The sequence below is a fragment of the Artemia franciscana genome, chromosome 13 (genome assembly GCF_032884065.1).
Source record: "Artemia franciscana chromosome 13, ASM3288406v1, whole genome shotgun sequence".
Classification (NCBI taxonomy): domain Eukaryota; kingdom Metazoa; phylum Arthropoda; class Branchiopoda; order Anostraca; family Artemiidae; genus Artemia; species Artemia franciscana.
In genome coordinates this window covers 30,753,496-30,768,235 of record NC_088875.1, presented here as the reverse complement: position 1 = coordinate 30,768,235, position 14,740 = coordinate 30,753,496, and the positions used below count along the sequence as shown (strand labels likewise).

At 37.6% G+C, this 14,740-nt stretch overlaps 1 protein-coding gene and 1 long non-coding RNA gene across 5 annotated transcripts in view; one reads left to right on the top strand and one right to left on the bottom strand.

Moving 5' to 3' along the window:
* Positions 1 to 14,740, bottom strand: part of LOC136034792 (ankyrin repeat domain-containing protein 16-like) — a 152,127-nt gene that overhangs the window by 12,977 nt on the left and 124,410 nt on the right. For all 4 annotated transcript variants that reach the window (XM_065716205.1, XM_065716206.1, XM_065716207.1 and 1 more), the window contains one exon: positions 5,759 to 5,880. In XM_065716205.1, coding sequence (XP_065572277.1) covers positions 5,759 to 5,880 — 122 coding nt within the window. The remainder of the gene's footprint in view (positions 1 to 5,758; positions 5,881 to 14,740) is intronic.
* The window catches only part of LOC136034793 (uncharacterized), a 122,306-nt gene continuing 111,167 nt past the window's right edge, over positions 3,602 to 14,740 (top strand). The window contains exon 1 of the long non-coding RNA XR_010619245.1: positions 3,602 to 3,677. This is a non-coding gene — a long non-coding RNA (uncharacterized LOC136034793). The remainder of the gene's footprint in view (positions 3,678 to 14,740) is intronic.

Sequence of the window (14,740 nt, the reverse complement as noted above, 5' to 3'; positions counted from 1 at the left end):
CAATGAAAAGACAACAAACAAGACTGCGGCCAGTAGAGAGAAAAGATGAAAGACTAAAACAACGCGGATGCTTTGTCTGGATGCAAATTAGGCGTCCTAAGCTAAAGAGAAACTAAGATAAAATACCGAACAAAGAATAAATAAAACCACCAGAAATATTGATAAATACAATTGTCCCAGCTGATCCATGTAGGAAAAAGAAGCTATTAAAGCTACTCCAATGAGATCATTAAAGCGACAGAGGAAAAATTATAAAAACTGAAACTAAGTTAACTATTATGTTGCAAAATTATCCTTTTGTTAGCTATTGTCGAAGCAACTCTTTTTGTCCAGTAGGTTATCTATTCCCCGGGCGATTACGTAAAATGTTAATTTCCTTATTGGTTGTTGGTTCATTTTTCAAAAGACCATCATAAATTGGAGTCAATATTTAAATTTCCCGGGCCCCCATTTTTTTGAAGAGCAGCAAACATATGTTCTTTTCAATTTTTTAGCCTCCCTCGCCCATTGAAAAAAAAACCTATCATTAGAAATAGCCGTGGCCTCATCAAATTGTACAATATTTCCAGGATGAAAGAACGCATGTGCAGCCAGAGCCGAAACAAAAATCTCAGGAGGCCTGCTTAATTGTAGGTTTTTTTTCTATTGATTTGTGATGCTCAATAAATCTTTCAAGAAATTGTTGGTGAGTTCTATCCATAAACTAAATCCTCAGAAAAATATCAGATGGAAGCCTATTCCTGAAAAGGTTTTCGACAAAATGTAAGTCTATGGACAACTTAAAACGTCTTTGTTTTTGCTCAGAAGTCGCGTGATTTAAAGCCATGGTTCTTAATTTGTTTTTTTAATCTTGGTTCATTTTCAATGCTAAAACGGGCATTGATTCTAAAAGATTTAGGAATCACTGGCAATTTTTGCAATTTTCTAAGATTTTTAATTTTTAAGGAAATGAATTTTAAATTTTTTTATGAATTTTTAAAATTTTGAAGGAACAAATTAAAGAATTTTTAAGATTTGTGAGGCACAATTAAAGCAATTTTTTAAGGAAATGGCCGTTAGGTATTTTCACCATGATTTCCATTTGTCAAAGGTTCGTTTGGCCGACAAGTTCAATAGACTTTTGTTTGAGAAGTCCCATGATTCGGACGTTTTTTTTTATCCTCGTTTTTGCCTGGATCCTGTCATTAAAAATTTGTCATCCAAACCTCTTAGTAATCAATAAGACGCAGTTTTGTCGAAGGGTTATAAATTTTGTTTTCCAACACCAACTTCCTATTCAAAATAATTTCAAAGGTAGATTCAGTAATTAAGGCTTCTATAAAGTTGTCACTCTTCAGGAGCTTAGAGCCAATATCGTAAGGAAACTAAACACTTTTAATATGAGTAAAATTGAAAATGATATCATAAAAAATGGCATTAAAATACTTTCTGATCTGAAAAAGGATAAGGTCCTTAATATCACAAGAGCAGATAAAGAAAAAACTGTTGTAATTATGGACACTGATGATTATGATCGTAAAATGAACACAACTATTTCTGACACCTTTAATTACAAAAAACTATATCTTGATCCTACGGATAAATATGTAAAGTTGATAAGAAACGATAAGGGACTCAATTGGGAAACTTTTTTTTTACATCTATTTTCTCATTGTTTTTTTTTAATTAATGCTAGAAAATCCTAGGGCCCCTTCATGGAAATTCTCTTCCCTCGTAAAAAAGTCCTCCATAGAAATACTCCCCATGGAAATTCCCCTGAAAACGTCTGTACACTTCCCAACAACCATTACTATATGTAAACAATGGTCAAAGTTTGTAACTTGCAGCCCCTCCTTCAGAAGCCGTGGGGGATTAAGTCGTCCCCAAAGACATAATTTTTAGGTTTTTCGACTATGTTGAACAAAACGGCTATCTCAAAATTTTGATCCGATGACCTTGGAAAAAACGTGACCGTGGGAGGGGCTCTAAGTGCCCTCCAATTTTCTTGGTCACTTAAGATGGGTAAGAGGTAAGATGGCTATTGGTATCAAAATTCCATTTTTTAAGAGTTTCGGTTACTATTGAGTCGGGTCGCTCCTTACTACGGTTCGTTACCACGAATTGCTTGATATTGTCTTCATTTTGGTTTTATAGGTTAATTTTACAAACACGTGTTTGTTTTGGCTACGGGGGCATCCCTCTCTCCTTTTTTAGCAAATCTTTTCATGGACTCTATTGAAAACTCCGCTATACACAGTTTTAGGCTCTCCCCTTTTTTCTGGGACAGATTCATTGACGGTGTGGTTTGCATTTAGAAACACAGCTTAGATTCCTTAGACTTTTTCCATAAGCATTTAAATAGTTTTGATAAAATGTAAAATTTACAGTGGAGTTTGAACCAAATGACAAACTACATTTTCTTGATATCCTATTAATTAAAAGTGATTTCCATTTACTGGTCTCAATATATAGAAAGCCTACACACAGTAATAGGTATTTGAATTTTCGATCGTGCAACCCTATTTTAGCGAAACAAGGCGTTGTGATTTCACTGATGTATAGAGCTTTCAGAATTTGTTTCCATGAGTTTTTAGATTCTGAATTACTGTATTTGAGTGATATTTTATTTTGTTGTGGTTACCCGATTAAATTCGTTGATAAAATAATAAAAAATAGACGTATTAAACATGACAATAGGGCTATTGGAGTTTCGCAGTCTTCAGAATTAAATATGTCCAAAAGTTTCACTTCTTTGCCTTATGTGCCTATTTTGGGGGAAATGCTTAAACGAATTTTGCGCAAACATAACATTGATCCAAGTTTCCAATCAGTGAGACCAAAAAGTAGTTTCCTTAATTTCGAGAAAAATTTTACCCAGGGAGATTTAGATAGTGGGGTGGATAAAATTGCTTGTTTTCGAGGAAAGTCTTATATAGGTAGAAGTGGCCAACAATTTCTTGAAAGATTTATTGAGCATCGCAACTCAATACCGAAAATCCTTCAATTAAGCAAGCCTCTTAAAACTTTTCTTTCGGCTCTGGCTAAACACAAGTTCTTTCATCCTGAATATTTTGTATAATTTGATAAGACTATGGCTATTTCTAATGATAAGGGTTTTTCTCAAAGGGCGAGGGAGGCTATAGAAATGAAAAACATATGTTTGCTAATCTTTCAATTAATAGGGACACTGAAAATTTAAATATTGACCCAAATTATGATTGTCTTTTGAAAAATTAACTAATAATCAATAAGGGAATTATGATTTTACATAATCACCAGGGGACTGGATTACCTACGGGACCAAAAAGTGTGATTCAATAATATCTAACGAGGGGGTTATTTCGCAACAGAATAGTTAACTTAGTTTCAATTTTTTTAATTTTCCTCAATTGCATCGATGTTCTCATTGAATTAACTATATGCGCTTCTTTTCTCTGCGTGGATCAGTTGCGAAAATTGAATTTATGATTTTTTTTTTCTTTTTTTATATATATAGTTTTGTCAAAGATCAAAGGATCTTTGCTCCTTTTGTTCCGAGGACGTCTAGTTTGCATGCAGGCGGAATATCCGCATTGTCTTAGTCTTTCATCTTTTCTCTCTACTGGTCGCAGTCTCGTTTGCTGTTTTTATGGCACTTGGTATTAACTATTCTGAAAATTCATGGTATATCATAATTCTGAAAAATTAGAAAAAATGAGGTACTTTTGATATTTAGAAGGATATCGTGTCTCAAAGCTCTTATTTTGAATCCCGACCGGATCTGGTAACATTGGGGGGGGGAGTTTTGGGGGGACCTAAAATCATGGAAAACGCTTAGATTGGAGGGATCGGGATGAAACTTGGTGGGAAAATAAGCAGAAGTCTTAGATACGTGATTTACATAATTGGAACGGATCCGCTCTATTGGGGGAGGGGGGGGGGGGTTAATTCTGAAAAATTAGAGAAAATGACGTATTTTTAACTTACGAAGGAGTGATCGGATCTTCATGAAACTTCATATTTAAAAGGACCTCGTAACTCAGATCTCTCATTTTAAATTTCAACCAGATCCAGCGCCATTGGGGGGGAGGGCGGAAATCTTAGAAAATACTTAAAGCGGAGAGATCAGGATGAAACTGGATGGGAAGAATATTAACCTGTCTAAGATACGTGACTGACATAACCGGACCAGATCTGCTCTCTTTAGTGGAGCTGGGGGGGGGGGTAATTTGGAAAAATGAGGTAGGCTATTTGTAGCTTACGAAAGGCTGACCAGATCTTAATAAAATTTGATATTTAGAAGGATCTTGTGCTTTAAAGCTCTATTTTAAATTCCGAAAAGATCCTGTGACGTTGGGGGGAGTTGGAGGGGGAAACCGGAATTCTTGGAAAACGTGAAAATTGGGGTATTTTTATCTTACGCATAGGTGATTTTTTACGTATATTCATTATAAAATAATATTAATTCCAGGAGACTTAGCAATTCAAGATTTTTTCACTCTTATTTTTATTGTTATTTTTCAATGTTGTAAATATGAAAGAAAATACGTGTAACATAATTCTCTTTATGTAAAGTGCAAGTGAAACAATAGACAGTAGAATTTTATGGCTACTTCCTCCGCCACACACACACATTTTTATAAATCCCAGCCATTGCTTGGACTTAATAATCACCCCCTCAATATTTTCTTTTCAACGTTTAAATTTCACTTTACTATTATTTCTGGAAATGTGAGCGTTTATATACTTATCTTTTTACACTTTGCCCACGACTCGGCCTGCTTTGAACTGCAAGTAAAAGAAAAAATTCACTGAAAACACATCCAACATGGATAGGCTATAAGTGCCTTTTGTAGTAAGGGGAATGAGTACCATCTGGATGGCAGTGTTTTGCAGGTTCCGTAATGTTGGTGGGTGGGTTCATTATGCAAAGTCTCGCAGCACTTCTCGCAGGATGAATTTTTGGACACGTTATATGTAACTATTTTATTGGCACTGACGTTAGGGGACGATCAAAACAAGAAAACATAAATTTTAATTGATTGGGGGACTTGTGAGTACAAAACTATACTGCAAAGAATCCAAGTGTACATATCCTAAGATTATATTTGAAAGTTTAGATTTGCATGTATTTATTTAAACCAACTTTTATCTTCAATGACCTGCTCCTTCCTTACGCTTCGAATTTACACTAATTAGGGAAATTTATAAGCTCTCTAGAAACAAGTTATACTTGTCAATTTAGCTCTCAAAATTGATGAGCAGAGAATAATCTTAAAGAAAAAGCCCGGAAATTACAGATATCCTTCGTCAAACATTTAAATAAATATTATAATTTTCTAATATTAAAGCATGTAATTTTAAAATAAAACCCCCTTCCTATGCGGTTTTTCACAGATAAACGCTCGCAGAATAAGAAGCATTTTGGGATGCATTTTGTGAGTATTTCATGACCCTTGTAGCTTTACATTTGAATAATCTTTGATGTGTGTTCCTAAGTTGACTCAAATTTATCATGCGAGCCAATTTAGGTATAAAGCACTTCCGTTAATTTGTCTAAAATATCGATAACAAAAATTGAAGCCGTAAAACTAAGCGATTTTCTTGGATTTCTTGAAATATAATCGTAATTTTAAGGAAATGTCCATCTCAGTCAGCAAAAGTGACCAATGTCCTTATTAAGTGTGTCTACCCTCTTTCTCAAACAAAACTTTAGTAAGCAATGCGTCTGTCTTGGCTGCTAAAATTAAGCACTAAAAGAAATGTTATGAAAAAAAATCCATAGATTATAGCGACTTACCGTATTGAATAAGGATTTTTACACATTCTAGTTGGCGGACTTGAGCTGCTTCGTGCAGTGGACTTTTACCTTCTGCATTACAGTCTTGAGACGAAATGCCTTTGCCATTTTCAAGAATATACCTGAATTTAAGAAACCATTAATTAAACAACAGTTTAAAACAGTCTGATAAATTGCGTTTTTTTTTTTTTACATAGAACCCTAGCCTTCTTTTTGTATAAACTGGTCGAATCGATTCTCAAATAAAAAGAAAATGTTTATTCGGATGACAGTGATGCGAATTTGGATAAATGGACCAAAGTACGAATAAATCCGTAGTGGATAGTATATTCAACCATATGAGAACAAAACAATTTTTTACCAAAAACCTGAAGGACTTTTAATGGTAAAAAAAATGTATCTTAAGGAAATAATGCACCTAATATATCTTGTTTATAGTCTCAAAATACCAATAGTGATTTACTAAAATATAGAACGTTTTTAAAAGATACCGTCTTCGAAAATGAGCTGCAAAGTCTAATCATTCATAGCTTTGGCATCATAAATTTTGCTATCCCAATACTCTACTTTAGATGATTCAATAAAATCACGTTTACGCTGAAGTATCTTGCAATTTTCAATATTTTTACAATATCTTTTTTGGAAAAGTTTTCTCTTAATTTCTTATAAATTTCTTCCTTTTAATTTCCAGTCTCTATGATTTGTCTAAACATAAACAGTACTTATTGCTTCTGGGTATAGACAAAGAAGGGAGGGAGGTTTAACTAACAATCACTCCTACTAGAATCTCGAGGCCCTTTCAATTTATAACATAGTTTCTTACATTTGTTTCAAACAATTCACCTGTGGTTAACGCTTTTCGATTGCCTCCTCTCCGAAGCACAACCTTAAGCTGTTGCACGATCCTATCACAGAGGATAACACAAAATTAATCGTTCTGTGTAAAGGACTAAAAAATAGAAAAATACCGTTTCTTTTCACAAGTTCTCGGTGGTGAATAAAACTCATCCAGAAGGACGTCAACATTGTTTGCTGACCATGTGCCACTGGATGCGAGGCTTATACCACTAACTAATTGCTCCGAATAGGGCTCCCCCGACCTAATGGCTGTGGGTGAAGCCCAACCCAGGGTTTCTTAATCAGAACCTTGGCCCTGGGACGTTTGGGCTTGCCCATCCTCCTGAAAATAATTGCAAAAAAAGAAATGTTACTCAAACCTCGGATCTGATTGGTTTTAATTCACAACGACTTCGGCAAGCCCCTGGACATCCTTTAAACCTTTCTGACCAAGGTGGGCTGAGATTAACCACCTGGAATGTTTTAATCATAAATAACCCAGGATCAAAAGACCTTCTAGAATTGGAGATGTTGAGATGTGGGACTGACATACTTGGAATGACAGAAGCACTCCTGACAGAATTAGGCGATGAAGAAGTCGTCAGTAGAGATTACAGCATTCATTCATCAGGCGCAACCTCTAGTAAAGGCAGTGGTGGAGGGGTGATCCTAAACCAGAAGGCAATGAAATGCCTCATATCCCACAACCCAATGTCAGATAGATTTATACCTGCCCGCTTCAACCACAAGCATGGGAAGATGTCAATTATTGTGTGCTAAGCACGAACAAATGTCTCCCCAGTGAACGAAAAGGCCGAGTTCTACTCAGCTCTGGCATCTGCCCTATCCTGGATTTCACCTCACGATGTTTTGGCCGTGGTGGGTGATTTCAATGCAACTTTGTCTAACCCGAACCGAGCTTTTGAATCTGTAATTGGACCCCTTACTCTTTGAACGAAAATGGGACCCGGCTCCTTCAGCTACGCGCTGTACACGAATTGGTCATTGCAAAAAAACCTGTTTACCCTTGACCCTTTGAACGAAAACGGTCATTGCCAACACCCTGTTTCACGGGAAAGAAAACTATAAGCCAGTGTGGTATAGCAACGACGGGTGAACGCTGAAGATAATTGACTATATCATGGTAAACCAAAGATAGCGCTCGTCAGTTAAGAATTATAGAACACATCGTTGCGCTGAGATAGGGAATGCTGACCATCGATTGAGTGCCACAAACTTCCGCCTGCGTATTAAAGCCCAGCCTACAGAACGGCGCCAGCCAAAGTTGGATACCAGAAACTAAAAATTGAGGCATTCCGCCAAAAATAATCAGTTGAAATTCCGAATAGTTTTAAATGTCTGATTACCCTTGTTGACCAAGACACGTTCTGGCACACGTTCTATGGCAAGAAACACTGCAAATCATTGGACAGCGCCAGAAAGCGTGGCTGGCTGGAGATATGCCCTTCTACAGACGGCTAAACGAGATCAAGAACAAAGCTATTCACCGTGATGAACAATAATTTTTTGAAAAAAAACTGAAGAGGTAGAAGATGCGGCACGAAAAGGTGACTTCATGTCACTTTTCATGCTTGTTAAAGACCATAGGGATAGGAAACCACCAAAGATACGCGCAGCTAAATCCATCTCTGGCGAAATGCTAGAAGATCAAAATGTGCAACTTGATTGATGGAAGGAGCGCTTTGCAAAGCTACTAGACACCAAAAGAATCACCATTGATCCAGCCTAACTGCATTTACTCAGCAAACAGCATGTAAAAATCTACCAGAGCCTGATCCTCCTTCGGCAGAAGAGATGTAAAGCACCCAGCGGAGAATGAAAAACAACAAGGAACCAGGAACTTGCGGGATCACCGTCGAGCTGCTAAAGTTCGGAGGACCGGCAATGCTACTTTGGCTGCGCATACTTTTCTCCCTCGTCTGTTCAACCGAATTGATATCTGAAGCATGGAAGGAAGGAATAATTCTTTCTCTATGGAAGTGCATAGGTAGCTCGAAGTACAGAAAAATTACCCTCCTGTCAGTGCCTGGTAAACTGTTCTCTATAACGTTACTTGATAGAAGTATCCAGTTGATTTGTAAGTGCCACCGGATTCAGCAAGTAGGTTTCAGGCCCAATAGATCTACAACCGAGCATTGTGACCGATCGATCGTGAGTCCCTTTGGCTGATACTAAAACGAACGAGTCTCCCTGACAAATACAGCCACCTATTCAAGACATTCTACACTGACACAAATAGCTTTAACTCCACCAACTCACCACCATTCAAAGTATTAGGGCACACTGTTGAAGTTGTCAAGCATTTTACCTACCTGAAATCTCCGTCTCGGATAACGGCTCAATTGAAATAGAAGTCAAGTCGCGCATAGCTAAAGCCACATCTATTATGGCTCGATTATGCCGTTCTGTGTGGTCAAAGCCAAACATCAGCCGAAAAACAAAAATACAGATCTACAGCACAACTGTAACGCAAGTCCTTCTCTACGGTGCTGAAACTTGGCCGGCATCTGCTTCTGTTCGTGATGCCATAGATGCAGTCCAAACAAACTTTCTACAACAAATCGAAGGGATCTAGTGGTACAACTTAGTCTCAAACACCCGTCTGCTCAGATTAACGGATCAGAACCCCAACTCTCATAAGCTCACCGTAAGAGCCCTGCGGTGGTTCGGCTACTTAATTAGCAAGCCAGCAGAAGCACCCGCCACCACACTTTTCAATTTTGATCCTCTGAAAATGCCAGGAAGCACCTCTGTGGAAGGTCCCGGTTCAGACGAAGGGACAGCCGTATCCAGTACCTTTCCATGATCGATACAGATCTCCAAAAAGCAGTCACGCTTGGGCAGGATCGTCCAGAATAGAGGCTTAGAGTAAAATCTTTCTCTACGCTAGACCACCAGCAGGAGCTCTAAGTCAAGTAAGTCAAATGAAGTCACTCATTGGAAGAAACACCACTAGAAATGATATTAAGATGAAAGAACCAATAAAACTTATCAGCTGAGTGATTCTTTTTACCAACTGTAAAAACGACCGAGTTCTATAGTTAGAAAAAATCACAACAAGAATTACCGAACAGTATGTAAACACCCTCCCCCCACCCTAAAAAAGAAGTAAGAACTACATTAAAAATGTATTTAAGGTGTTCCTTTACTAAAAGGACTTACAAAAGCCTTCACCATAGCTGACTTCTGCCAAACAGTCCTACCTGGTATATCACATCAGTAATGAAGGGGTTCCAGGTTTGATTAGGCCTATATCCCTTCGAATCCCGATCCCCTCACTATTTAAGCTTCTTCAAGACGTAGATACTTGTTGCGTGATGGGTAATGTTCAAACTGTTCGTGGTAACGAACTGTAGTATGGAGTGACCCGGCTCGATAGTAACCAAAACTCTAAAAAACGGAATATTGATACCAATGATTACATCAAAGGAATTACATTTTAATGTTGATTCTAAATATATAAGTTTCATCAAGAATAGTCTAATCCATCAAAAGTTACCAGCCTGAGAAAATTTGCCCTATTTTAGAAAACAGGGGGAAACACCCTATAATATATATATATATATATATATATATATATATATATATATATATATATATATATATATATATTGATCCATCAAGATCAAAATGTGCAACTTGATTGATGGAAGGAGCACTTTGCAAAGCTACTAAACACCAAAAGAATCACCATTGATCCAGCCTAACTGCATTTACTCAGCAAACAGCATGTAAAAATCTACCAGAGCCTGATCCTCCTTCGGCAGAAGAGATGTAAAGCACCCAGCGGAGAATGAAAAACAACAAGGAACCAGGAACTTGCGGGATCACCGTCGAGCTGCTAAAGTTCGGAGGACCGGCAATGCTAGTTTGGCTGGGCATACTTTTCTCCCTCGTCTGTTCAACCGAATTGATATCTGAAGCATGGAAGGAAGGAATAATTCTTTCTCTATGGAAGTGCATAGGTAGCTCGAAGTACAGAAAAATTACCCTCCTGTCAGTGCCTGGTAAACTGTTCTCTATAACGTTACTTGATAGAAGTATGTAGTTGATTTGTAAGTGCCACCGGATTCAGCAAGTAGGTTTCAGGCCCAATAGATCTACAACCGAGCATTGTGACCGATCGATCGTGAGTCCCTTTGGCTGATACTAAAACGAACGAGTCTCCCTGACAAATACAGCCACCTATTCAAAACATTCTACACTGACACAAATAGCTTTAACTCCACCAACTCACCACCATTCAAAGTATTAGGGCACACTGTTGAAGTTGTCAAGCATTTTACCTACCTGAAATCTCCGTCTCGGATAACGGCTCAATTGAAATAGAAGTCAAGTCGCGCATAGCTAAAGCCACATCTATTATGGCTCGATTATGCCGTTCTGTGTGGTCAAAGCCAAACATCAGCCGAAAAACAAAAATACAGATCTACAGCACAACTGTAACGCAAGTCCTTCTCTACGGTGCTGAAACTTGGCCGGCATCTGCTTCTGTTCGTGATGCCATAGATGCAGTCCAAACAAACTTTCTACAACAAATCTAAGGGATCTAGTGGTACAACTTAGTCTCAAACACCCGTCTGCTCAGATTAACGGATCAGAACCCCAACTCTCGTCAGCTCACCGTAAGTGCCCTGCGGTGGTTCGGCTACTTAATTAGCAAGCCAGCAGAAGCACCCACCACCACACTTTTCAATTTTGATCCTCTGAAAATGCCAGGAAGCACCTCTGTGGAAGGTCCCGGTTCAGACGAAGGGACAGCCGTATCCAGTACCTTTCCATGATCGATACAGATCTCCAAAAAGCAGTCACGCTTGGGCAGGATCGTCCAGAATAGAGGCTTAGAGTAAAATCTTTCTCTACGCTAGACCACCAGCAGGAGCTCTAAGTCAAGTAAGTCAAATGAAGTCACTCATTGGAAGAAACACCACTAGAAATGATATTAAGATGAAAGAACCAATAAAACTTATCAGCTGAGTGATTCTTTTTACCAACTGTAAAAACGACCGAGTTCTATAGTTAGAAAAAGTCACAACAAGAATTACCGAACAGTATGTAAACACCCTCCCCCCATCCTAAAAAAGAAGTAAGAACTACATTAAAAATGGATTTAAGCTGTTCCTTTACTAAAAGGACTTAAAAAAGCCTTCACCATAGCTGACTTCTGCCAAACAGTCCTACCTGGTATATCACATCAGTAATGAAGGGGTTCCAGGTTCGATTAGGCCTATATCCCTTCGAATCCCGATCCCCTCACTATTTAAGCTTCTTCAAGACGTAGATACTTGTTGCGTGATGGGTAATGTTCAATTTGTTCGTGGTAACGAACTGTAGTATGAAGTGACCCGGCTCGATAGTAACCAAAACTCTAAAAAACGGAATATTGATACCAATGATTACATCAAAGGAATTACATTTTAATGTTGATTCTAAATATATAAGTTTCATCAAGAATAGTCTAATCCATCAAAAGTTACGAGCCTGAGAAAATTTGCCCTATTTTAGAAAACAGGGGGAAACACCCTATAAAAGTCATAGAATCTTAACGAAAATCATACCATCAGATTCAGCGTATCAGATAACCCTACTGTACAAGTTCCAAGCTCCTATCTACAAAAATGTGGAATTTTGTATTTTTCGCCAGAAGACAAAACACGGATGCGTGTTTAATTGTTTGTTTGTTTTTTTTTTTCTTTTTCCCAGGGGTGATCGTATCAACCCAGTGGTACTAGAATTTTGCAAGAGGGCTCATTCGAACGGAAATGAAAATTTCCAGTGCCCTTTTTCAATTACCAAAAAAGTTATAGGGCACCTAGGCCCCCTCCCACGCTCATTTTTTCATTAAAGTCATCGGATCCAAATTCTGAGATAGCCATTTAATTCAAGATAATCGAAAAACCTTATAACTATGTCTTTGGGGACGACTTACTCTCCCACATTCCCCGTGGGAGGGGCTGCATGTTACAAACTCTGACCAGTGTTTGCATATAGTAATGGTTATTGGGAAGTGTACACACGTTTTCAGGAGGAATTTTTGGTTGTGAGGAGGGGTTAAGAAGAGGGGGTTATGTGTGGGTAACTTTTTCATGGAGGAATTTGTCATGGGGGAAGAAGATTTCCATGAAGGGGGTGCCGTATTTTCTAGCATTATTTAAAAAAAATGAAAAAATAAATATGAAAAAGTTTTTTCAACTGAAATTAAGGAGCAGCATTAAAACTTAAAACGAACAGAAAGTATTACGCATACAAGGGGTTAACCTCCTCGTAATACCACACTCTTTCCGCTTAAGTATTTTTAATAATTTCAACTATTTATTCTACGGCCTTTGTGATTCAGGGGTCGTTCTTAAGGAATTAGAACAAAATTTAAGCTTTAGCGTAAAGAGCGAGGTATTGACGAGTGGGCGAACCCTCTCATGTACGTAATAAAAAAATACGAATATAGAAGTTTGTTACGTAAATTAATTTGTAAGTTTTAATATCAAGCACATTTTGTGGAATGTGTTTTTTACGTGGTTTTATTTAGGATGTTTTGCTGTTCATTTTTAAACTTAAAACTTAAAACGAACAGAAAGTATTACGCATATAAGGGGTTAACTTCCTCGTAATACCACACTCTTTCCGCTTAAGTATTTTTAATAATTTCAACTATTTATTCTACGGCCTTTGTGATTCAGGGGTCGTTCTTAAGGAATTAGAACAAAATGTAAGCTTTAGTGTAAAGAGCGAGGTATTGACGAGTGGGTGAACCCTCTCATATACGTAATAAAAAAATACGAATATAGAAGTTTGTTACGTAAATTAATTTGTAAGTTTTAATATCAAGCACATTTTGTGGAATGTGTTTTTTACGTGGCTTTATTTAGGATGTTTTGCTGAACATTTTAGTTACTTTTAACGATGAACAGCACCTATTTTTGACCAAAAGATAAGCATTCAGTGACGAAGAGGGTTTGTTTTCAAACAGTTCGTGGTAACGAACTGTAGTAAGGAGCGACCCGGCTCAATAGTTAACGAAACTCTAAAAAACGGAATTTTGATACTAATAGATACATCAAAAGAATCGGATTTTTATCCTGATTTTAAATATATAAGTTCCATCAACTTTAGTCTTACTTATCAAAAGTTACGAGCCTAAGAAAATTTGCCTTGTTTTGGAGAATAGGGGGAAACACCCCCTAAAAGTCATACGATCTTAATGAAAATCACAATGTCGTATTCAGCGTATCAGAGAACCTTGTTGTAGAAGTTTCAAGATCTTATCTACAAAATGTGGAACTTAGTATTCTTTGCGAGAAGACCGATCACGGGTGCGTGTTTATTTATTTGTTTATTTGTTTTTTCCCCCAGGGGTGATCGTATCCACCAAGTGGTCCTAGAATGTCGCGAGAGGACTCATTTTAACGGAAATTAAAAGTTCTTGTGCTCTTTTTAAGTTACCAAACAATTGGAGGGCAACTAGGCCCCCTCCCACACTCATTTTTCCCCAAAATCAACGGATCAACATTTTGAGATAGCCATTTTGTTCAGAATAGTCTAAAAACATAATAACTATGTCTTTGGGGCTGACTTAATCCCTCACAGTCCCCGGGGGAGGGGCATGGGAGAAGAGAAATTTCACGAAGAAGGCGCAGGATTTTCTAGCATTATTTAAGAAAAAACAATGAAAAAATAAATATGAAAAAGTTTTCCACTGAAAGTAAGGACCAACATTAAAACTTAAAACGAACAGAGATTATTACGCATATGGGGGGTTCACCTCTTCCTAAATACCTCACTCTTTACGCTAAAGTATTTTTAGTAATTTCAGCTATTTATTCTACAGCCTTTGTGGTTCAGGGGTCAATCTTAGAGAATTGGGACAAGATTAAAGCTCTAGTGTAAAGAGCGAGGTATTAACGAGGGGGCAAACCCCTTCATATACAGGATAAAAATATACAAATATAGAAGTTCGTTACGTAAGTTAATTTGTAACTTGCGCGTATTTTTTACTAATAATAACGTTCGTTAAAAATTAGAAATTTTAATTGTCTTTTTAAGTAACCGAAAAATTGGACGGCAACTAGGCCTCCTCTCCCACCCTTTTTCTCAAAACCGTCTGGTCAAAACTAAGAGAAAGCCATT